Here is a 25,457-nt window from a genome sequence, read left to right as displayed (position 1 = left end):
GTAAACTTACTTCATGATATTTGTTAATAACTGGCCAATGTTTATATTCTGGATAAAGAAATGTTTCTAAGAATATTAATTTATTGATATGGTAGTTAGAGTGGTGTATGATTGCTTAGAGTTTGTAGATTACAGGATTTGTTGTAATCTTGTGTGAAGAATCTTCTTCGTTGTTTTCTAAGGGCGTTGCGGAATTAATGTTTCCAACTGTATCATGGGTTCATTTTCAAGGAAGGGTGGGCTTTGTTTTGGTTGAAATGGTCATAGTGCCCCAGGTGCTTTGTCTTGTTTGAGCTGAGTTCTCATTGGCTGGATCAGGAGATTAAGTCCCTGAGTTAACCCGTCTCCCAGAGGTGGATGCTTGCACTGGTCTTCATGTGTGAACGGAGACTGGGAGGGTAGTATCGAGAAGGTCACTGCCGGTAGATGGGACCACCACCCGATTGGTCTGTTTGATTGGCTCTAGGGTGCTGGCGGGCGGCGCCCTATATACCACAGTCGGGAAGAGGGAAGTCTCATATGTGGTGTTTAGGTTAAGTCTCTCCTTTTCTCTGTGTAGGGCCTGCAGGAAGCGGAGGTGACAGTGGTCTGCCACCTTATCAATAATTCCAATATTACGAATTATGTCCTTTCGGGTTATTCTCTTGATATTGTGGGTGTTCTTGGTATGGTTATGGATGGCACCTTCCAGAGCAAGGCAGGATATCCTTATGGAAAATTGCTATTTGTCATACATATGTAGGCGCCAGGGCATTCTGGGATAGGGCATTTGTATTGGTAGACAATGTTAGTGTTCTTCAGACTGCGCCAGGGGGGCTGGAATGTTTTTCATGATCAGGCACTGGTCTTCTTGCTTTTGCAAATTACCAATTTAACCTTTTACCCAGGGTCCATAGGGGAGAGATTCCTTTTTATAATATTGCAAAGGGCTCACTCATCCTCTATATTTCCTGTGAAGTACTCCCTTGTAAGAGATAGTGGCGTCTTCAAGAGTGGCGGGGTGAGGCTCCTGCTGATACCATTTATCAATGCTCTTTCGTATGCATTTTGTGATGTCCCTGTTGGAATATGAGCTCTCCCGATGAAGGTGCTGATCACACTGCACTTGTATCTTTCTGGACACTCACTCTCGCCATTCAGGCACATGCCCAGGTTCGTGGGTTTCGTATGTACTTGCGTTACGAAGCGCTCCTCGTTGCTCGACTAGGATGTCAAGGAAGGGGAGGCGACTGTCACGGCAATGTTCGACGGTGAAGGTGAGTCTACTGTGGTCGTGGAAGGCTTGTCGCAGGTACTCTATTTCTTCCACCGTGCTGGCACTTATGAAGGTGTCGTCCACTATACTACCAAATATATATAGACAGTTTCTCAGTGGTAGCGAATACCCGACGTTCCAAAGCAACCATGTAGAAGTTTGCTAAAAGTACTCCAAGGGGAGAACCCATTGCCACACTGTCTTTTTGTAGGTACATAAGGCCTCTGTGGGTGGAGAAAGGGACCTTTTTTTTTTGACAAATCTTGAGGAGTGTTCAGAGGGCATGTTCAGGGATGTTTAATGGGTGCATGGAGTTTTCTCTATACAGTGTTCCCCCCATATTTGCGGGGGGATGTGTACCAGACACCCCCATGAATAATTAAAACACGCAAATAGTTAAAACCACCTCTATAAATGCTTATAACTGCCTATCTTGAAAGTTCAGATACCAAATGTATACCTTTGATAACATCCTACTTCAAATATACCTAAAATTACTAACCTATTACAGTATTAATCTTTGAGGTTATATTATTAATATTTCAAAGTCATCTTAAACATTTTACCATTAAAAATATATACCTACAGCCAATAAAACCAAGTAGAGGAGAGAGAAGAGAGAGAGAGAGAGAGAGAGAGAGAGAGAGAGAGAGAGAGAGAGAGAGAGCAATGAATGGCATCATCATATAATCTGACCATCAAGAGTGAAATTATGAATTATTTCTGAGAGAGAGAGAGAGAGAGAGAAGCGTGCGCTTACCTTACATTACAGACCTTACATCTTGTTCGGGTTGCCCCAGGTCCCTCAGTGTGAGGCACCTCTAATGTCTACCAGAGAGTTGCTAATGCATCTTCTAGTATACTTTGTATCTTCCAATCTTGGAGGGTCTGGGATGCAGCTTAGATATTTGTCAAGCTTATTCTTAAACACATCTACGTCACTCCTGATATATTCCTCAGATGAGCTGGCAACGCATTGAATAGATGCTGCATTATTGATGCTGGTGCGTAGTGGATTAATGTCCTGTGTGCTTTAATTATTTTTCCTGGTATAGTTTTGGGCACTATTAATCTACCTCTGCTTGCTCTTTCTGATATGTTTAGCTCCATGATGTTTTCGGCAATTTCTTCTATCTGTTTCCATGGCTGAATTATCATGTAGCATTCTCTTCTCCTTTCTAGACTATATAATTTTAAAAATTGTAGTCTTTCCCAGTTGTCAAGACCCTTAACTTCTATGCTAGCTTTTAAGTACCTTTGTACACACACTATTTGTGCAATATCCTTTTGATAGTGTGGGTACCATATCATATTGCAATATTCAAGTGGACTACGAACATATGTTTTATAAAGCATAATCCTGTGTTCAGCTTTTCTTGTTTTGAAGTGCTGTAACAGCATTCCCATTTTTGCTTTACATTTTGCTAATAGAATTGCTATTTGATCATTGCATAACATGTTCCTATTCAACATCATACCAAGGTCTTTAACTGCTTCCTTATTTGTGATTTTCTTGTTATTAGATCCCCTATATGCATATAGCTTTCCTTCTCTATCTCTATAATTTATTGATTCAAATTTATCATAGTTAAATACCATCCTATTTACTTCTGCCCATTTATATACTATGTTAAGGTCTCTCTGTAGCGCATTCCTATCTTCATCACAAGTAATTTCTCTACTTATTCTTGTGTCATCGGCGAAACTTCTCACTACCGGGTCCTCAACATTACTTTCTATGTCTGCAATCATAATAACAAACAGCAATGCAGCTAGTACTGTACCTTGTGGCACATCGGATATTACCTTAGCTTTTGCAAAGTCTAGGTAAACCACATCTGGTTATTTTCCGTTTTTTCATATTTTTATATATGCTCTCACAGTGGACTAACAGTTGGGTTTGTGTACTTTTTCGGGGTACAAAACCATGTTGTCCTATATTAAACAAATTATTTTTTATTAAATGTTTCATAATATTTTTCTTCATTACCATTTCATACACTTTCCATAATATTTGATGTTAGACTCACAGGCCTATAATTACTTGCCTCTAGTCTTGATCCACTTTTGAAAATAGGGGTAATATATGCTAATTTGTGCTCATCATAAATCTTGCCTGTATCTACACTTTGCCTTAATAATATTGCAAGGGGCTTTGCGATAGAACAAACTACTTTCTTTAACAAAATAGCAGGGACACTATCAGGACCAGATGCTGCTCCATTTTTAATTTCATTAATAGCCTGCACAATATTGGCTTCATTAATATCTGTCTGATAGATATTCACTATTTTCAACCCTTAGTTCTGTATCATTGTCTTCATTATCAATTCTAGGGGTAAATTCTCTCTCATATCTTTCTGACAATATTTTGCATATCTGACAATATTTTGCATATTTCCTTTTTTTCATTCGTTAATCTCCCTTCAATTCTTAGAGGGCCTATTTCTATTCTTCTTTTATTCATCTTTTTTGCATATGAGGACAGTAGTTTGGGGTTTTGCTTGATATTTACTAGGGTTTTTTCTTCCAAGTCCCGTTTCTCATTTTCTTTTGATTGTATAAACTTTTGTTCTGCATTTTCTATCTTACTTTTTAGTTCCATCACTTTCCATGCATTCTTTTCTTTTGCAAGACCATTTTTCCACTTATTTTCTGGAACAAGATACCTCTGTCTCTTGGTATGCATGACTGATGTTTACTTTTTTTCTTCTATATACATATATTTATCCACTATTTTCTCTAATATTTTATATAATAGCTCCGTATATACCTGTATATCATCACTTACGAAAATGTTATCTCAATCTTTGTTTAATTCTTTATTTATTTCTGACCATTTTATATTTTTACTTTAGAAATTGTATTTTCCATATCCTTCACACTTTTTCATTTCTTGCTTATCTCTGTTTTCACTTGCTTTGGAATGTACTGTTAATTCTATGACATTATGTTCTGAAATACTCACATTATAAACTATTATTTTTTTAACATAATTCACCTCATTCACAAATACTAGGTCGAAAGTATTTTTTTTCTTGTTGGCAGGTGATTTGTGTTGAATGTTGTATTCTAGTAGCATATCTAATAGCGTTTTGAATGGACTCTTATCTTCTGCACTACTATTACTCTCTTTTTTTATATGTATAAATACAACCACAATCTCCTATTCGTTCTTTCCAATCTACGAAAGGAAAGTTAAAGTCTCCAGATAGGAGAATAGTCCAGTCCTTGTGATTTCTATATATATCATCCAATTATTCTATTATTGTGTCAAACTCTTTAGTATTAGGGGGTCTATGAGAGAGAGAGAGAGAGAGAGAGAGAGAGAGAGAGAGAGAGAGAGAATAACTCCTAGACTCCGACTCCTTCCCCACCGCCAATTCGTATATCCAACTGTCATTTACTCCCCCGCCCACCTTCCTCCACGTGGATGAAAAGACTGAGAATCGCTATTTTTAATTAATCTTATTAATATTTGAAAATTAGTTATAAGGTAAATCATTTATTTATACTGCAAAACAAATAAACATACATAAGTGAGTGTGAGAGAGAGATGTTATTGCTACTGTTTAATCTCATTAAAATAATAATATACAGTACTAGTTTACAAATATTATTTGTAAACTAGTACTGTATATTATTATTTTACCATAAAATGTAATAATGTCCTTAAAGATAAACTTATACATACACTTCCAGCCCAAACATAGGGCGAGAGTTACCACTAGGAGAGAGAGAGAGAGAGAGAGAGAGAGAGAGAGAGAGAGAGAGAGAGAGATATCCTTATTTAAAAGAGGGAAATGGATAGATTATTGTATTTCTTTAAAATACTATCACATATGAATTTTGAAATAAGTTATATTACTATTATTATTATGCGAAAATATTAATAAACGTACACATGTACCATAGAAATTCTCTCATCTCAGTAAGAGAGAGAGAGAGAGAGAGAGAGAGAGAGAGAGAGAGAGAGAGAGAGAGAGAGAGAGAGAGAGAGAGAGAGAGAAAATTTACATGATCCTGAGTGGGCAACACACACTCCCCCTCCTGACACATTACTTGATATATTTGACAGCTGTTGGACCCCAGCCATCTCAGCTTGGCTACGTGGAGTTCAAAGACAAGATGCGAGGTAAAAATGGATTTTCTTTCATTCTTACATAATTTTTTTTTTTATTTATGAACTAAAATCTTGCTAATTCACTTTGGTACTTTCTTTAATGAATTGATATTATTGCTGTTTACATTAATATTGATATTTGAAAATTAGTAAATCATTTATTTATCATCTAAAAAACATACATCTCTGAGAGAGAGAGAGAGAGAGAGAGAGAGAGAGAGAGAGAGAGAGAGAGAGAGAGAGAGAGAGAGAGAGAGAGAGAGAGAGAGAGAGAGAGATATTATTGTAGTATTGGTAAAATACTTTAACATATGATTTTTGTAATTACAGTAGTTGTTGTTATTATTATTATTATTATTATTATTATTATTATTATTATTTTATTATCATTATCATTATTATTATTATTACTATTATCATTTGAAAATATTAATAAACATATTATACATACGTGTACCATAAAAATCTCTCATCCAAGTAGAGAGAGAGAGAGAGAGAGAGAGAGAGAGAGAGAGAGAGAGAGAGAGAGAGAGAGAGAGAGAGAGAGAGAGAGAGAGAGAGAGATATTTCCTTCATTCTTACACAAGTTTTAAAATTTATTAACTAAAATCTTACTAATTCACTGTAGTATTTTCTTTATTGAAGTGATTGCTCTTTACATAAATATTAATATTTGAAAATTAGTAAATCATTTATCATACAAAAGGCATACATCTCTGTAAGAGAGAGAGAGAGAGAGAATTATTATTATAATTATTATGTGATATCGTTTAATCTTATTAAACTTACTAAGACAGTACTGATCAATATTAATATTTTAAAATTAGTAAACCATTTTTGTATCATAAAAATGTATTTAGACATGAAAATAACATCAAAATACACTAATTAGGGATTTTTTATTGTCGGAAAACCCTGCAATTAGGCGAATTCACTGCAAATAATGGGTAGATAAGGTCCAGAGAAAAATCCGCGAATCTGGAGAACGTGAATAAGGGGGCCCACTGTATACAAGATCCAGAATTACCTGGATTGTTGCATCCATTGGGATGTTTGTGAAGAGGGACTCCACATCCATTGATGCAATAATTCCTCTCTGGGATGTCATTTTCAAGGCTTCTATAAACTCAGCAGAGGACTTCAAACTATGGTCATCTGGAATGTAAGGAGTCAAAATAGCATTCAATTTCTTTGCAAGCTGGTATGTAGTGGCAGGAATCTGGCTAAAAATAGGGCGTAATGATCATTCCACGATGGTGCTGGGGTGTGCACCGCCTGGAAAAGAAGGATGCCAAAAAGAGAATGAGGACAACGACATAGAAGCTGGTCACCCTAAACAGAGGAAAACTAAGGCTCTCAAAGAAGAGAGAAGAATGCATTAATCTATTTGACTGACTATGTACCTACTGCCGAGCAAGATAGAATTCTAGAGGCCCATGGAGAAACGCCTTGAGATCAAGTACCTGCTAGACACCATACACAAGCATGAAGATCAAGGCACCATATGTACTATGGACGCCCTCCAACCCCTCTTCTTGGCTGAGACCCTCATAGAACACGATGATTATAATTTATGTGATTGACAGGCAACTAAGGGAAGCAGCCAAAGAACTTCGAGCTAAAGAGGATGTCACCATCCATTGGACTGATAAAACCACTTCATTTGTACTAATTTGTACTGAAGTATACCACCACAAGTTAGATGAGATACTGGTAGACAGCAGCAAATTTCCAAGGATCATTTCATTATTAGCCAGATTTCTGCCACTACCTAGCAGCTTGCAAAGAAATTGAATGCTATTTTGACTCCTTACATTCCAGATGACCACAGTTTGAAGTCTGCCAAGTTTTTGGCTCGTTACATTCCAGATGACCACAGTTAGAAGTCTTCTGCTGAGTTTATAGAAGCCCTGAAAACAACACCCCCGAGAGGAATTATTGCATTGATGGATGTGGAGTTCCTCTTCACGAACATCCCTGTGGATGAAACAAACCAGATAATTCTGGATCGTGTATATAGAGACAATTCCACTCCCCCATTAAGTATCCCTGAACATGCCCTCTGAACACTTCTTAAGATTTGCACAAAAAAGATCCTCTCTCCACCCACAGAGACCATATGTAGCACAGATAAAAAGATTGTGTAGCAATGAATTGTACCCTCACAGTATTTTTCACGAACTTCTACATGGGTGCTGTGGAATGTCGGATGTTCGCCACCATTAAAAAACATCGAAATATGTCCGGATATATTGACGACATCTTCATAAGTGCCAGCATGACAGGGTGGTAGTGCCGTCATTGGACTAAATGTGGTGCACTGTAGGCATTATTTAAGGTTCTTTGCAGCATGCCTTCAGCCTCTAGCTGCAACCACTTTTGTTCCTTTTACTGTACCTCCTTTCACATTCTCTTTCTTCATCTTACTTTCCACCCACTCCTGATACTTGATTCATAGTGCATCTGTGAGGTTTTCCTCCTTTTACACCTTTCAAACCTTTTACTGTCAATTTCCATTTCAGCACTGAATGACCTCATAGGTTCTAGTGCTTGGCCTTGGGCATAAATTCTATATCAACTTCACTCAACGGTGGAAGAAATAGAGCATCTGCGCCAAGCTCTCCACAACCGCAGTAGACACAACTTCACCATCGAACATTGCCGCGACCATTGCCTCCCCTTCCTTGCCATCCTCATTTGGCAATAAGTGCTTGGCCTTTGGCCTAAATTTTATATTCAACTCAGCTCAAGGGTGGAAGAAGTACATAGAGCATCTGCGACAAGCCTTCCACAACCACAGTAGACTTAACTTCACCATCGAACATTGCCATGACTGTCGCCTCCCCTTCCTGGACGTCCTCGTTGGGCAACAAGAGGATCATTTCATAACGCAAGTATATACAAAATCCACCAACTTTGGCATGTGCCTGAATGGCAATTGAGTGCCCAGAGAGATATAAGCGCACTGCGATCATCGCTTTAATCAGGAGAGCTCTTTCACACACTTCTTGGAAGGACACGCGCACTGAATTAGTGTGTTGCCCAGGTTTTAATTAACGTATATTCCAACAGGGACATCACAAAATGCATACAGAGAAGCATTGATAAATGGTATCAGCAGGAGCCCCACCCCGCCGGTCTTGAAGATGTCACTATCTTTTACAAGGGAGTATTTCACAGGAAATACAAAGAGGACGAGTGAGCCCTTCGCAATATCATGGAAAGTAATGTCTCCCCTATGGATCCTGGGAAAAAGGTTAAACTGATCATGAGAAACAATCCAGCCCCCGTGGTGCAGGATCCTCTGAAGAAAACTAATGTTGTTTACCAATACAAATGCCCTGGCACCTACATTGGTATGACAACTATGCAATTTTCCAAAAGGATGTCCTGTCACAGTCAGGAAGGCACCATCCATCATCATATATCAAGAACACCCACAATATATCAGAATAAACTGAAAGGACAATTCCTAATATTGGAATTATTGATAAGATGGCAGACCACTACTGCCACCTCTGCCTCCTGGAGGCCGTACACATCAAAAGGAGAGACACCTAACCTGAACACCACACAAAAGAGTTCCCTCCTCTCAACTGTGGTGCACCCCAGAGCCGATTGAATTGACCAATCAGGTGGTGGCCCCATCTACTGGCAGTGACTTTCAAAATACTACCCTCCCAGTCTCCAACGTCCCCACGCAAAGACCAGTGCGAACAGCCACCTCTGGGATACGGCTTAACTCAGGGACTTATCCCCTGATCCAGCCAATGAGAATTCAACTCTCACAAGACAGAGCACCTGGGATATTATAAATACTGTTTAATGACCCCATTTCAACCAGAACAAGCCCTCCCTTCCTTGAGAATGAACCGATGATACGGTTGGAAACATTAATTCTGCTACCCCCTCAGAAAATAAAGATGATGAGAATACGACAAATCCTGTAATTTGCAAACCCTTTGGTGATCATACTCCACTTTAAACTATCATATGAATAAACTAATATTTTTAGAAGCCATTTCCTTACCCATATCATGAACATCAGCCAGATAGCAAATATGAACTCTGATGAGAAGAAAGTAATAAGAAGAATTGAAAAGACCATATATAAAATAAATTCCACTGATGCTGCCATTCTATCTAATAAAATATAATAATAATAATGATATGATAATAATGCAATGTTAACACAGATGTTGGGGGTATTCCAAAAGAATGATAATTATATTATTATTATTTCATAATCACAGTACTCCAGTTTGACTGGGTGGTATTTATAGTGTGTGGTTGTGGGTTGCATCCTGCCTCCATAGGAGTCCATCACTTTTCTTACCATGTGCACTGTTTCTAGGAGAGCACACTTCTGCATGAGTCCTGGAGCTACTTCAACCTCTACTTTTTCCAGATTCCTTTTCATGGATCTTGGGATCGTGCCTAGTGTTCCTATGATTATGGGTACAATTTCTACTGGCATATTCCATATCCTTCTTATTTCTATTTTCAGGTCTTGATTCTTATCCATTTGTCCCTTTTTTTTTTTTCTCTCTTCAACTTTGGTGTCCCATGGTATTGTGACATCAATGAGCGATACTTCTTGATTTTGTCAATCAACATCACGTCGTGTCTATTTGCACATGTCACCCTATCTGTTCTGAGACCATAGTCGCAGAGGATCTATGCCCGATTGTTTTCTATCACTCCTTCAGGTTGGTGCTCATACCACCAACCTGAAGGAGTTGTCACTGAATCATGCCTCTTTTTGTACTGGTTCTGAGCAAGTGCCAGACATTTGCTTGCTACAGTGGACCCCCGTATTCGCGTTCTCCAGATTCGCGGACTCACACACACACACATTTCTCTCGGGAACGTTTCCCCACATTATTTGCGGAAAATTCGCATATTCACAGTATTTTTCTCTGAGAAATATCCACAAATTCCTGGGTTTTTCTTATCAATTTCATCATAAAATGCACTTTTTGTGATAGAACTATGGATAAACCAAGTATAAACATTTTTAGTGGGTTTTTCTTGAGTTTTAACCAACAAAATAGGCTGTTTTAAGCATTTTTATAGGGGTTCCAACTATTCGCGGGTTCTTACTATTCATCCCCCGCGAATAAGGGGGACCACTGTATATGGTTTATGGTCTCGTTTTTCATATGGCACTTCATGCATATGGCTGAGATGTTATTTCCATATATTCTTTTAATATTATTATTGTTATTATTTATATTTTTTAGAAGATGATGAAGCCTATTCATATGGAACAAGCCCATTGGGGCTGTTGACTTGAAATTCAACCTTTCAATGAATAAGTTGTTCATTGGGAAGACGTTAGAGGAGGTTAAATAAATACAGAAAGATGAGATCTCGCTTATTAAAAAATAAAATATAAATTTAAAGTAAATAAATAAGTAAATATAACTGTATTAAAGTGCAAGGAGAATAGTATTATTGTAGTAATGCAGTGCATCTTCACTTGAACTTTTGAAGTTCTAATTGTATGACACCCTCAGGGAGACAGTTCCACAGTCCAATGGTGTGAAGGATAAAAGACTTCTTGAACTTAGAAGTTTTACAGTAAGGCACATTATCTGCATATTGGTGCTGCTATACAGCATATCCAGTTGCTCTTAGCAGAAAAAGGGGATCAGGGATCAATTGAGTATGTGAAGGATCCCTGTTAAAATACAACTTATGAAAAATTAACAAACAAGACCATCCGTTGATGGACTATGACATAACTTCTAAGATTAGGAAACAGAAACCTACCACCACGAACCACTCTTATCTAAAAGAGATGAATCTTTGGCAGAAGCAGACATCCATACCAAACAACAGTATTCTAGTAAGGGAATCACAATGACCTAAAACAAGTTGCATTTTTTCATATCACTGTTATAAATTTATTGTCTTTTTGTGCACAACCTAACTTTCATGCGGCATTTGCTGACTCGTGGAGTTCAATTGACTTGGAGGGGAGTATGGGATGGAAAATCTGTACAAGATCTGCTAATCAGCAGTGTATTAATTTTCCTGTAGTTCAGCCTTATACTCCACAGACTACATCATTCACCAATCCTCTCCATGTCCCGATAGAGACTAAGGGCAATTTCATTTCCTTCTAGTGGGGACTTGACGACATCCACAAGTGTAGCATCGTCAGCATACTGAACAATCTTGTATTCCAGGCAACAACCATATTACTGTATATACTAAAAATAACAGTGGGCTAAGAACACTGCCCTGTAGATCTCCTGACATAATATGTCTATGTTCGCTGAAGATCTCGGTAACAGTAACTCGTTGCTGCCTACATGTAAGGAAATCTTTTAAGTAAACTTGCAACATATCCACCCACTCCAAGATATTCAGGTATATAAGTGCCTTGTGATTGACTAAATTGGCACTAAATCTATTTGAATTACTCTACACTCAAAACCCATATCAAGGTTCTCTTGCAAATGTTATGTTAAATCTAAAAGAGCATTGCAGATGCCTAACTGTCTTTGGTAGGCATATTGTCTATCAGGAAATAATCTTTTAGATTCTACATGCTTATATAGTGGCTTAAAAATAAGTTTTCCAGTAACTTTGAAGAGCACAGCGAGAACAGAAATTGGCCTGTAGTTACTTACTGCAGTCTGCAGATATGCCTATCTTTGGAACAGGCACTGCATTGCTAAGCTTGTGCTCATCTGCAAAGATACAACATTAGCATAAAAATCAGTGGAATCTGCTATTCTACTACCATGACTACTACTAATGATAATAGTAATAATAGCATCTATACAACACTAAAACAATAATAGTTTGTAACATTAGTATATAATACATTATATTATATAATACTACAACTCTTATCTTGGTTGTATGTTTGAATGCACACTGGGAATCCTGGAGGATTCGGGTAATTTCAGAGGCTTCTGGGCCCTTCCTTCCCTTTTCCTTTTTTACCCCTTCCCTCCCCCTTCTCCTCCCCCTTTTTCATCCCCCTTTCTCCTTCCCCCTCTTATCCCCCTTCCCCCCTCCTTCCTCTTCCCTATCCTCTCGCCTCCTCTACCCCCCTTTTCCCCTCCTTTTCTCTCTCCTCTTCCATCCCCCCCCTTCTCCTTTTTTCCCTCTTCCATCCCCCCCTTTTCCCTCTTCCATCCCCCTTCTCCTTCCCTCTTCCATCTCTCTTCTCCTTCCCTCTTCCATCCTCTTCCCCTTCCCATTCCCATTGCCCATCCCTCTTCTTCCTCCCCCATAAACGAGGTATAAAAGTGACCCAAGGGTCCTCGGATGGTCTAGGCAAAATATATAGTGGAATGGTTTCAAGATGCCATGATATACGTATATGTGGAGGTATGGAAATGTCACAAAAGAGTGACCCGTGGTCTCATAATAATAATACAATTAAGATGATGATACCTCTCATCAGCTCAAAATAAATGTAAGGGAAGGTAAAGACTACTGCCAAGGCCTTAATCATAAAGAAAATAGCTTACGGTTTACAGACAAATGGTAAACCATCTGCCAGAAAGAGGTTAAAAAACGAAGGTATTCTGGGATTATGATGCAAGGACTGACCTTATGATTCAGGCTTGAGGGCAAACTTTATCTTGGTAAATGAAGAATCCTTGAAAGTATCTCTTTACAGATGTGACATACTATGAAATATATGAGTTAAGGAAAAAGGCAGAGAAGAGATAGAAAAGTACTAAAATCCAAAAATGGAAGTAAGGAGAGTATGGTGAAGTTGAGCAGGAATAGCACATATTATCTTGGGATCATTACGAGTAACCCTAAAGGACCTCAGGAAGAAGTTTCAAGGGATTGGATGCACAAATCTCAAACCAGTCTCGGTCCAGAAAAATATACCACTGGCCATAGCAAGGATACTTGGAGAATGTTGGAATGCCTCTTGAGGCAGGTTGTATCTTAGATCTAGGCTTGGGGATATCAGCATAACAGAGATAGAATAATTTTCTTCCCCCAGGATTCCAGTTCCATCCAGTGGACAAAATGAGATATTGTGTGCTACCCTGTATATAGCCCAAGGGAATTGCTCAGCTTAATGATTAGTAGTTCCTAACCTCTATTTGTGATGAAATTATATCCTTTGTAGAATTAAGGTGGAACGTTTAAAATATGTATGGGATGTTAAAATTTTGAAGGGTTTATTTCAAACTTAAGAATACTGTAGCACATCAGGTTTTCCAATTTCTATACTTAACAGCTACATTATTATTTTTGTTTTTGTATGTGACCTTTTAGGAATTAAGGAATTTTGATTATGAAGATATTAAGGTTGAAGTTTTATGGAAATATTGTTGAAATTGTGATATCTTGAATGTTCCGTTGTAGGCTATATAGTTTGTTGCTATTACATTTTGCCATGTAAGTAAAGCTAGGCAACCAAAAGAATTTGTGAAGTTATTGGGCTGTTGCGCTGGACTTTGGTAACAAAACTTCTGGAACTTTAAAAGTCATGTAGCCTTGTGTGTCTGAAGAAACAAAAGAATATAGTATTTTTTTGTATTAATTCAGCTACCTTAGGTAAATTAGTCACAGCTATCTAATTTTGTAATCTTGTTTTACCCAATTTAGGATGGTGTAGATTTGATGGATGAAGAAGTCTTGCGTTTTTATACCAACCAGTGGGAAGAATATCAGTTTTCCAGTAAGGTAAGTTGAGACTTGACCAGCAAGGTAAACTTTGAGTTCTTTTCAATTGTGTTACACAATTTATATTATATTGAAATGATAGTACTGAATTACTTTGTTTATTAAGTTTTCCTGTCTTGTAGGTGCTGAACGGTGTGTGTGCATATTTGAATCGTCATTGGGTTAAGAGAGAGTGTGATGAAGGTAATAAAGGAATTTATGAAATTTATCAACTTGCCTTAGTTACATGGAGAGACCATTTATTCCAGCCGCTAAATAAACAAGTAAGTGTTTAAGAACTGTACGGTTGGGAGTTTTTTCTTAGATGTTTTTGGTTTAGCATATGTTGAAATCTCATTTTTAAAGTCAGAGTAAAAACAAGGTTTACCAGGTTGTATTTTCTTTATTGAAATCATTCTGTGTGGTCAAGGGCATACATATTAGGTAGGAAATTTATTCAAGGTAAAAGAATAATGTTCCGTTTTTTCTTCATATACATTATAAATCAAAGGCCTAAAACATAAGTTAGTTATTCAAATATGAAGTTCAGCTGTAATTGTATGTAGTTACAGTTGAGGTGTTCTTGTGTTATCACTGTGCATTCCACACTTGTGAAGCTGGTGTAAATGTTAAACATTTTGGATCCCAGCTGCAACTGTGACCTGATAAAATGGAACCAGCCCAGTCAGTAAATATTTAACCTCTCTTAAAACCTATTACCTTATTAAATAGTTACCTTTAAGGTGTAATTAATCTGTTAAAGTAGATCAAATCCTTTGTAGGATAATGGTCTTCGATGAATGAAAAAGAAAGCCAGACTGAAGTCATTTTATCTCTTCAAGTTGATCACACTCCTATGATCCTTGGATACATGAAAAGCTCACTAGATCCAGTAGCTGAATGCAGGGAATGCAGGTTATTACTAAGTAACACATATCTTAAGTGAATGAAAATTCCTTTTTCTTGAGGCTACCGATGACGAAAAGTCACGCGTGCCCAGTCCAGGGAACATCTTGCAAAGCTCTGGTGCTTCTAGATCCTCTTCAGGATGCTGCTGTTGTGGAAAGTTCTGGATGACAGACATTCTTTGCTGTAGCAGTGCACAAACTTTGTGTTTCATAGAAGAACTTAATGAGTAACTACATAGCTAAAGTACTCGTATGGCAAATGTTTTGTTCCCTGTTATAGCGGTTCTTAAGGGGGCCGACCAGCTCATGCCATTTTTTAAGGACAGGACATTGACATTCATACCACTTCATAAGTCGACTTGGGACATCTCCAAACCTCATATGATTTTCGCCCATGACCTTCGGTTTTGTGACGCCAGGGTGATTTATCTTGAAAATAACCCTTTTTCAAATTCAGTCTCCTCCCGTTGCTAGATATGAATTTTTCATTATGGTAAGAAAATAAACCCTATATTTCTTCCGTCGGATCGGCGTCGTAACCCTAGAACATGTGTTGTAGGCCTGGAAATATGATTTACTGGGGTGTTTTTGTAGGGCTTGGAATGGATTAGGCATTTTACTTGTAAAATGCAGTTCAAGATACGAAAAACTCATGGTACGAAGGCCGCCTCGGAACGGATTAATTTCGTATCTCGAGGTACCACCGTAGTGAAAATTTGTCAGATTCTAGCAGTTCTAGTGTTTGCTATTACAGCGGAGTAGGCTGTAAGGCTAGGTTAATTAAAGCTTGCTATGATTCTTGTACATTCTACACAAAATGTAGATGGCAAGATTGCAATATGGATAAAACCTTTATTGAATATGCAATGTGGCATAGTTATCAATGGTAGGTTTTGATGTCTCATTTAGGAAGCTAGAGAAATATAGGAGGAAGGCAGCTTCTAGAGCTAAAAAAAAGCTCTCCTAATACTGACCCTCCTACTGAACAATCTTCTACTCCCATGCCTGGCTCCCATGCTTCTGATCCTGATGCCATCACCAATATTGAGTTTAGATTTAATAAGAAGCTTAATTTAGTAGTTAGTACTGTGGCTGAGTTGGGGCTTCTGTTCTATTCAAGTGATCATTTAAAGTGTTCACTTAGAAAGTGCAAAGTGATAGTGCAGTGCAAGTGGAAGAGGTGGCTATTCGTGCCGTTGGTTCTGCTAGACCGAGGTCACTTTCTTGCTCCCCCAACGCTTGGGGAAGACATACCGAAGTCCAAGGGAGGCCGAGGGGTTTTGCCCATGGGTAGTTGCACCTTAACCACACCTGTTGCACAGTCCCAGGTGTCGGTAGACATTGGAAAGGCTTGTCTAGGAGTGTGCATGGGTTACCTTGAAACTCCCAACAATTGCAGAGTGGACAGGAAGCTCCATAGACGTTACCTGGACTCCTCCCTACCTCTTTGGCACTCTTCTGCCAACTGCGCTCAGGGTCCTGATCCAATGGAGAGTCCAGTTTCCTGTTAAGAAGTACAAGCAGGCTCTTCTCCCTCTTCTGTTTGCTTTGGATGGTCTGGAGAACATCTCGCCTGTCTACTCAACTTTTTTCCGCTAGTGCCCACACCTGGCTTCAAAGCTTCCAGACACACTGCTTTCTGAGTGCCTGGTGCTAGCTCCTGAGCACCTGGCACCTACTTCTGGGTGCCCCCCTCTGTTTCGTCATCTCAAAAACTGCAGTCTCCTTCATCTCCTCCAGTCAGACCTTCAACTTTGTCTCCTTCATCAGTGGACCCTGATGAGCCTGCTGTGGCTTCTATTATGTCAGTTGGCACAAATTATGAACCTTTTGAAAGAAAGCGCTTCCCTTTCCTAAGCCTGTCCAGGATGAAACTTATCTCTAATTTTTTTGGAAGAAGAGGTAAAAAATCTCTAATTCTTCGGGAGAGGAGGTAAAACAAGAACCTGTGGCTCTTTCGGCTTTTGCTGCCTTATTGAGGTATTTGATGATGAATTCTCTCTCTCTCTCTCTCTGCATCTTCCTCTCTCTCTCTCCTCTCTCCTCTCTCTTCTCAATTTCTCTCTCTTTCTCGTCTCTCTCTCTCTCTCTCTCTCTCTCATCATCTTCCTTCTCTCTCCTCTCTTCCTCTTCCTCTCCGCCTCTCTCTCTCTCTCTCTCCTCCCCCCAAGCAGGCCCCATAGGTTGGAGTTCCACAATCAATGGCACAGAAGCTCGTCTGGGGTTTTTGATTGGCTGGGACTCCAACAAGGCACAAAAGCTCTGAAACCTCAGCAATTTAGCCTTCACTCACAGGGTAGTGGTTGCAGGGATGGTCATTCATTACACGAAGGAGTGAGCTTAACGAGGCACATTAGCAACACGAGAGAGAGAGAGAGAGAGAGAGAGAGAGAGAGAGAGAGAGAGAGAGAGAGAGAGAGAGAGAGAGAGAGAGACTTGATATATTTGACACCTTCCCGAGTTCCGAGCTTGTTTGGAGTTGAGAGAAGGTAGGGAAATGGATATAAAGAAAGACGAAGGGCAGAATTTTCATTTGAAATTACAGTTTTATTATTATTATTATTATTATTATTATTATTATTATTATTATTATTATTATTATCATCATTATTATTATTATTATTATTATTATTATTATTATTATTATTATTATTATTATATGAAGGTAGGAGACCCTCTCTCAGACTGTTTTGTTAAAGAGGATGGCAGCATCAATGGAATTTATTTTATATATGGTCTTTTCAATTCTTATTCTCTTCTCATCAGGGCTGATATTCACTAATAGCTGGCTGATGTTCATACTCTGGTTAAGGAAATGTCATATAAAAATACTAATTTATTTATAAGATAACTAAAAGTGGCGTATGGTCGCCGTAGAGTTTACAAATCTTAGTCTGGACGTTGTCTAAGGGCGTAACGGAATTCCAACTTTTCCAACCGTATCATTTGTTCATTTTCAAAGAAGGGTGAGCTTGAACTGATTGGAATGGGGTCGTTTGGTGGTATTTATTGTGTCCTGGGTGCTCTGTCTGGTGAGAGCTGAGTTTTCATTGGCTGAACAGAGGATTAAGTTCTGAGTCAAGCTGTCTTCCAGAGGTGGAAGTTCGCACTGATTTTCGCATGCGGACGCTGGAGACTGGGAATGTAGTGTTGGGAAGGTCATTGCCGGTAGATAGGGCCACCTGATTGGTCCGTTTGATTGGCTTTGGGGTGCTGGTGGGCGGCGCCCTATGCACCACCGCCAGGAGGAGTGAAGTCTCTTGAGTGGTTTTAAGGCTGGGTCTCTCCTTCCCGATGTGTAGAGCCTCCAAGAGGTGGAGACAACGGTGGTCTGCCACCTTATTGATAATTTCAATATTAGGAATAATGTCCTTTTGAGTTATCCTGGTATAGTAGGCGTTTTTAGCATGATTATGGATGCCGTCTTCCTGAGTATGGCAGGATATCCTCTTCGAAAATTGCAGAGTTGTCATACCAATGTAAGCTCTAGGGCATTCCTGGACAGGACATTTGTATTGGTAGACAATGCGAGTTTTCTTGAGAGGGTCCTGCACCACGGTGGCTGGATTGTTTTTCATAATTAGGCCACTGGTCTTCTTGCTTTTTTAGTAAATTATTAAGTTCACTTTTTTCGCAGGGTCTGTGGGGAGAGACGTTCCTTTCTATGATGGTATGAAGGGCTCGCTCGTCCTCTTTGTATTTCTTGTGAAATACTCCCTTGTAAAAGAGAGTGACGTCTTCAAGGGTGGTGGGCCATGGCTCCTGCTGATACCATTTATCGATGTTTCTCTGAATGCATTCGCATGGAAAGTATATGCATGTAAAATATTCATTAATCCACACGTTTGGTAGCCTCAACACCTTGGTGACTATCATGGAGTCTAGCGAGTGTGTGGCGATGTAGAGCTTCAGGAACTGTAGAACACAAGGTTGCCCTCAGTAGAGAGGGCTTCTCGCAGTTTCCAGTACGGTGGTAAGAATGCATGTAGGTCGTACCGATTTATGGGAAATCCAGAACTGATGGAATCACGAAGGCGAACATTGGTGGGGCTGGCCTGTGATGCTATCAACATGTTGTGTAGGGTCCAGTCGGCATTAATGGCTTGGGGGCATCCTTGTCTTGGAAACCTGTTGTAGTGTTGATGATGAACCTGAGGTCTGCAGTTACCTCAGCACAGCCAGTCATATCCTCAGAGATGGGGTAACTGACTGATGCATGAGAGTGAATCTGGGATGAATAGAGACTTGCTGGGGCATCACACTGCAGTAAATTGGTGTTGCGACATGTGCTCCTTCATTCTCTGGAGCCGTGGGTTTTCAACCATGTCCAGTAGTAGTTGATGATGATGGGCACCAATGGGCGATGATGGTTAGTTTGCAGGGTGAAGGTTGGCTGTCCTTTGAGGTGTAGGCAGCACTTTGTGAGGGCCCAAGATACTGCAAGTATTGCCAATTTAGTTTTTGCATACCTCGTCTTGGCGTCTGCAAGAAAGTAGGATACACACTGGACTACTCGGAAATGTCCCGATCCATGGTCCTGGAGGAGAATGTAGACTATCCTATAGAGGCAAGATGCATGTCTGGAGAATGTTCGGAAAGGTTAGGTCAAAAGACGCAAGAACAGGCGGGCTTGAAAGAGCTTGTTTCACATGTTTTGAAGGCCTGGTTGTGGTCAGGTGTCCAGAGAAAATAGCACTTGGAGCTCATGAGTGGTCGAAGGGGCTGTGCAGTCAGGGCGATATCTGGGGTAAACTCAGCCAACTGGTTTACTAATCCCATGAAAGAATGCAAGTCCGTTAGGTTGGATGGTGTAGGGAAGTCTTGCAGAGCAGTAACGCATCCTGGATCAGTTGCAATTCCTTCTTCAGAAAGGGTGAAGCCACAGAAATTCACTCTGGTAGTGTGTTAGTAGGTCATCATTGAAGATGAGAATGTCATCAACAACCTCAACGCACTTCTTCATGCCTCGGAGAGCTAGGTCACCGCGCTAACAATAGGCATCGCCAGTGGCAGTGAAGCCCTTAGGTCCCATGCAATGCTGGAAGCATCCATGAGGCGTAATAAAATTGGTGAGGTGGCGATCCTCCTCTGGCAGCTGCTCCTGCTAGTAGCCGTGTAGAGCTTCTGCAGTGGTGAGGAACTTGGCTTTGCAACTGACGTCACGGACAGCAGCTAAGGGCGTGGGCAAAGAGCGGGCTATCTGCGTAGGGTATCTGCTGTGGGGTGTGGATGGCAAATGGGATCGCATCTTCCTTAAGGTGGATTTTCATCAGATGGGCTGCCATCATCCTCGATGGAGCTGCTTTAATGTCTTCTTTAGACATGATCATGTCGGCGTGCAGGGGTAGCACCTTACATCAATTACCGTGGGTAACCTGTAGGAGTGCATAGGACAGGAGTAGCATCTGAACACTTATGTGGACTTGAATCGTGGCGAGGCAGGACCATTTGGCCAGTGACAGGAGGCCGTAGCTCAGTCCTAGGAATGTGAAGGAGTTCTAAGTGCTGGGGGCCCATCACTGATACATCACCACCTGTGTCGGGCAGCATCATTATCTTTGACGTCTCATTCCTGTAGGTGATGGTGAGTAGTAACTTATTGAAGAAAGGGTCTCGACCTTGCGACAGTAGGCGGGGTTGCTAGAAGGGAGCGTGGCATTGGGCGGGCCGCCCTGCTTGGCATTCATCTGCTGTCAGCAGTACTTGTCATAGTGGCCCACTCGGCCACAGTGTCTGCATGTGGCCTTGTTGGCAGGGTACTTTGGGGTCCTGTGCCAGTGTCCCTTGCAGCCACAGTTTCCACATACACTATCGTTGGCTGGGCACTTTTCTGCTGAGCCGTGCTTCTTCTGCAGGGAGGGCATAAAATGTCCTTCTTATGGGTTGGTTGCGAGTTAGCACCCCTGTTGCCATGTCCTTTGGTTTTATTATATATGGAGGTGGCACACAATTTAGGAGGGGCACATACGGCGGTAGTGGCTGTCTGTGTGGCCTCATAGGAGCAACATTCGTTGACCATGGTGGCCAATGAAACTGCAGCGTCCAGGGCAATGAGTCTCTTGAGGGAGTTCTTCATCCCCAACTCCCATCATGATGATCATCTTAAGCTGAGCCTCTTTGCACGCAGCATATTGGCCAGAACGAACGACGATTTCCTCTGCTACATGCTTCAGTTGGACGTAGAAATTACTGAAGCTTTCCCCTTCCTACTGTGTTGTAGAGTTTCATTCAGCAGGTTCTTGATGTGTTCCTGGAGAATATTCAAGACCTTGTTCACACTGATCCGTGTCTGGTGATATGTTGAGCATGTGTTCAAGTATTCTTTGGATCTCCAGGCTGAGGCACATATGAAGCTGTATCATCTTCTTAAGTTGTCCTCTTGGCATCGTGGATCCTCTTCATGACGACAGTGTTCCTCTTCATGAAGATGTTTTTCCTCCTTCCTCTGACGTGCAGCCAACTCTGCCTGTCGAGATTCCTCCAAGTACTTGATGAGGAGCCTTAACTCCATATTTGGAGCCGTGGGAGGTGGTATACTCAGATGTGGTGAGAGCATAGGTGGGGTTTCCAGTGTTGCAAAACCTGGAAGGGTTCGACAGTCTGTTGGTGAGCTGGGTGTGAAGGCAACTGGCGGCCCTCAGGGTCCTGATCGTGTTGCATATCCCCAGTATTGTCTTGGTGTGAAACAGAAGCCATTATGAGTAGTTTTCTGCAGTGTCCTTTACAGTTTCAAGAGAAGAGAGATGAGGAAGAATTTCCACTGTTTATATTAATAAGTTATGGAATTCATTCTTAATTCTTCTACTGTGTGGTGAATACTGGCAGGTGGTGGAGAGTGGGCTGGGTGGGTGGTCTGGTGGGGAGCAACCACTTGACTGTTGGGTAATAAGTCGGCAGTGCATGGCAAATGATGAGAGTGGGTGGACGTACCTGAGGCTCTGTAGCTGGGTATCGTAATAGGGGTCCCTGTAGAGCTGGGAAGGGGTACAAGAGAAATACAACCCACTAAAATCAAAGCACTAACATTACACTGCACCGGCACTACACAAACGCTACATGAACATAGCACAAACACTGCACCAACACTATAAGATCCAAAGGCAATTGAGGTGTGATGGCGGTTGGTTTTGAATACTGATTCCGTTATTCCGTGAAAATGCTGGATGGTTACATCACTGCGCCATGGTGATGTCTTGCATTAGAAAGCAGAAGATTGCAGGATGGGAGAAATATCCCAGGTTGTAGTTTTCTTTATTCCATGCAGCAAAAAGGTAAATATTTTCAGAGGCTCTGCAGGGCATGCAATTTGCGCCAAGAGCACCAGGAAGAGTACTTATGCACATGTGCAGAGTGCAGACAATGCAACGCATGCAGATGCGTTTACAATAGATAATATTTATTAACCTTTAAACGCCTATTTGACGTATGATATGTTGACGCAAAAAAGTTTTTTAAAAAAATCATGGAAAAATAGTCATAGGCCTACTTGGTGAAAACTTTTGAATCACACACCTTGAGGGATGCTGTGAGTTCACGAATCAAGCTGTTTTGTTTACAAGTGTTACCCAGGCGCGTATGCGCAAATTTCTTTCTTCTCACAATAAAAAGCATCAGCGACATATCTCAGAAATTATTTCGTCACTTTGACATAATTTTTGCAACATTTTATATTAGCTGTTACATAGAGTTTTATATATGAAAATGTGCACAATTTTATGTAGAATAAAACCAAAAAAACCTATGGTTGTAGCTTTTATCAGTTTTCAGATATATTTTCATATAAATAACGATAAGTGCCAAAGTTTCAACCTTCAGTCAAGTTTGACTCGACCAAAATGGTCGAAAACTGCAATTGTAAGCTACAACTCTTACATTTTAGTAATATTCAATCATTTACCTTCATTTTGCAACAAATTGGAAGTCTCTAGCACAATATTTTGTTTTATGGTGAATTTTAGAAAAAACTTTTTCCTACGTCCACGCGGTAACTCTTCTGAAAAAAACATTTTTATACATTCAACTTACCTGTCAGATATATACTTAGCTTTAGACTCCGTCGTCCAAAGCTAAGTATATATCTGCAGGTGAGTATGTATAAAACTTTATTGTATCATAACAATATCATTTTTTTGTCCGATTGTCGTAATGTTTGCACCGTTTTATATTAGCCGTTACATAAAGTTTTATATATGAAAATGTGAGCAATTTAATGTAGAATACAACAAAAAACAACCCATGGTTGTAGCTTTTATCAGTTTTGAAATATTTTCATATAAATAATGATAAATAGAAAAAATTCGACCTTTGGTCAAATTTGACTCAACCGAAATGGTCGAAAACTGCAATTGTAAGCTACAACACTTATAGTCTAGTAATATTCAATCAATTACCTTCATTTTGCAACAAACAAGAAGTCTCTAGCACAATATTTCAATTTATGGTGAATTTTTTAAAATACTTTTTTTTTTTACGTCCGCGTGTTACGAATTCATGCGTCTCATTGTGATAATATTTTCTCTGAGTTGCTTTGATTGTTTTACAATTTTTATATACCAAAATCATTGCAATTTAGTGTACAATACAAAAAAAATAATCAACTCATTAGCTGGAACCATTTTGCTCACAGCACGATTTGTATACAATTATATATGAAATTTTTTTTTGTCATATATCCCAATATTCGTATATGGCAATGATATTTTTTTTCATTTCTGATGGTTGCATACTAAACTTCAGGCAATGACAAAAAAGGAGCCAAAAATGTACTCTTAATCTTGAAAATTAAGCGTGCTGTGATTTTTTGAAAAAAACTTCTTTTCCGCTTCGGCGCTCACGAATGCCGCCGGCATACAGGAGACACTTTCGGAAATATTGGCTCGGCGTTTAAGGGTTAGAGTCACTGTAATTGCAGTTAAACAGTGCATAATATATTAGTACCCCTAAATGTAATGCATGAGTACCCATAAAAAAACAAATGGTTGGTAAAAATATAGATTACATGCACTATTTCTCTTTTTTTTTTTTTTTTTTTTTTTTTTTTGTATTTTTCCATTCTGACTTATCTGTTTTTAGAAGTCTTCTCAACCTCTTTAAGGACTTTATTCTGTTTCTTTGTCGTTGTTTTGAAATTCCTTTCCATGAACAAGTGGTGCTCTTTATTTGGACTAATACAACTTTTTGTTCTAGACGGTGAGAGTAAAATTAGACGTACAGTGGAACCTCTACGTACGAAAGTCCCTACGTACGAAAAATTCAGGTTACGAAGGCAAAGACGAAGATTTTTTTGCTTCTGTGTACAAAAATAATTCAGGTTGCGAAAGGGTAAAGTCCGGGATTCGCCCCATCCGCCGAGAACAATTTTAAAACTGGCGCGCTGCCACTCAGTAGACTAGCCACCATCTTCCCGCTCTCCCATGGGTTCTTAATGCTAGTCACCGCCGTAAGATCCTGCTCTCCTATTGGTCAGCATCTGTCCCATCAGGCCTCTATGTAAAGGTGTTCCTTGACCATTTTTTGCGGCAGCGTTATCGTAAACACCAGGAATTCGTTCGTTCATATATATTTCGTTTGTTAACGTAAATTGTGTTAGTGATTTCGCTTTCGTTGTACTATAAGTTACATTATCGTGTTGTGTGTGAACTTAATGACTTACGTTATTAGCCATGGGTCCCAAGAGTGTTGCTGAAGTTCACGGAAAGAAGAGGTTTTCTATGGAGAGGAAGATGGAGATAATCAAGAAGTGTTAATGTTTTCTGCCATTTGTCAATGTGTTTCGTAAAGTTAAGAGTTCATGTTTTCTGCTGTTTGTCCTCCCCCTCTGTTGCCACTTTCGGACATCACCTCACTCGAAAGGTAATGTTTTGCATTTTACTACATACGTACGTACATGTACACAGTATTTCTTGTACCCTGTACACTAATACACTTTATTTACAGACACAGGAACGGTTAAGTTAAGTATTGAATGGTCCAAATTGTTGTATTTCATTGTTTATTGGTCAATTTAGCTTTATTATAAAATTTACTGTGGTGTTTTTGTAAGGCTTGGAACGAAATAGGCAATTTTCATGTAAAATGTAGTTCTAGATATGAAAAAATCAGGTTACGAAGGCCGCTTCGGTACGGATTAATTTCGTAACCTGAGGCACTACTGTATTTGAAATTATCCACCACCGAGAGAGAGAGAGAGAGAGAGAGAGAGAGAGAGAGAGAGAGAGAGAGAGAGAGAGAGAGAGAGAGAGCGCAACACTCCCCCACCTGTCAAATCAAATTGATATACAGTCAAGCCTCAGTTTTGTATATTTTTTCTACAAAATTTTGCCTCGTTTATCATACATTTCCTCAGTTTTCGTGCACTCGGGAACTCTCCATCCGGGGCCCAGCTCATCATGACCAGGCCCTGTATCAAGCGCCCAAATAGAGCGTCCCATCTTTTGTGACCCATTATGCTTTTGTGTTTGTTGTTTTTGTGCTTCTTGTGCTTTGTTATTAGAGTACAACTGCTAAATAGGCTATCATG

At 39.8% G+C, this 25,457-nt stretch overlaps 1 protein-coding gene across 5 annotated transcripts in view; it reads left to right on the top strand.

The window, feature by feature from the left end:
* Positions 1-25,457, top strand: part of LOC135201650 (cullin-1-like) — a 238,130-nt gene that overhangs the window by 104,305 nt on the left and 108,368 nt on the right. For 3 of the 5 annotated variants that reach the window (XM_064230750.1, XM_064230747.1, XM_064230746.1), the window contains exons 5-7: positions 5,334-5,390; positions 13,974-14,051; positions 14,174-14,314. In XM_064230750.1, coding sequence (XP_064086820.1) covers positions 5,334-5,390; positions 13,974-14,051; positions 14,174-14,314 — 276 coding nt within the window. The remainder of the gene's footprint in view (positions 1-5,333; positions 5,391-13,973; positions 14,052-14,173; positions 14,315-25,457) is intronic. The other 2 variants (XM_064230751.1, XM_064230748.1) reach the window with 1 other exon arrangement.

The sequence above is a fragment of the Macrobrachium nipponense genome, chromosome 28, assembly GCF_015104395.2.
Source record: "Macrobrachium nipponense isolate FS-2020 chromosome 28, ASM1510439v2, whole genome shotgun sequence".
In the NCBI taxonomy this organism is placed as follows: Eukaryota; Metazoa; Arthropoda; class Malacostraca; order Decapoda; family Palaemonidae; genus Macrobrachium; species Macrobrachium nipponense.
The sequence above is the reverse complement of the archived record's forward strand: the minus strand, read 5'-3'. Positions and strand labels throughout refer to the sequence as shown.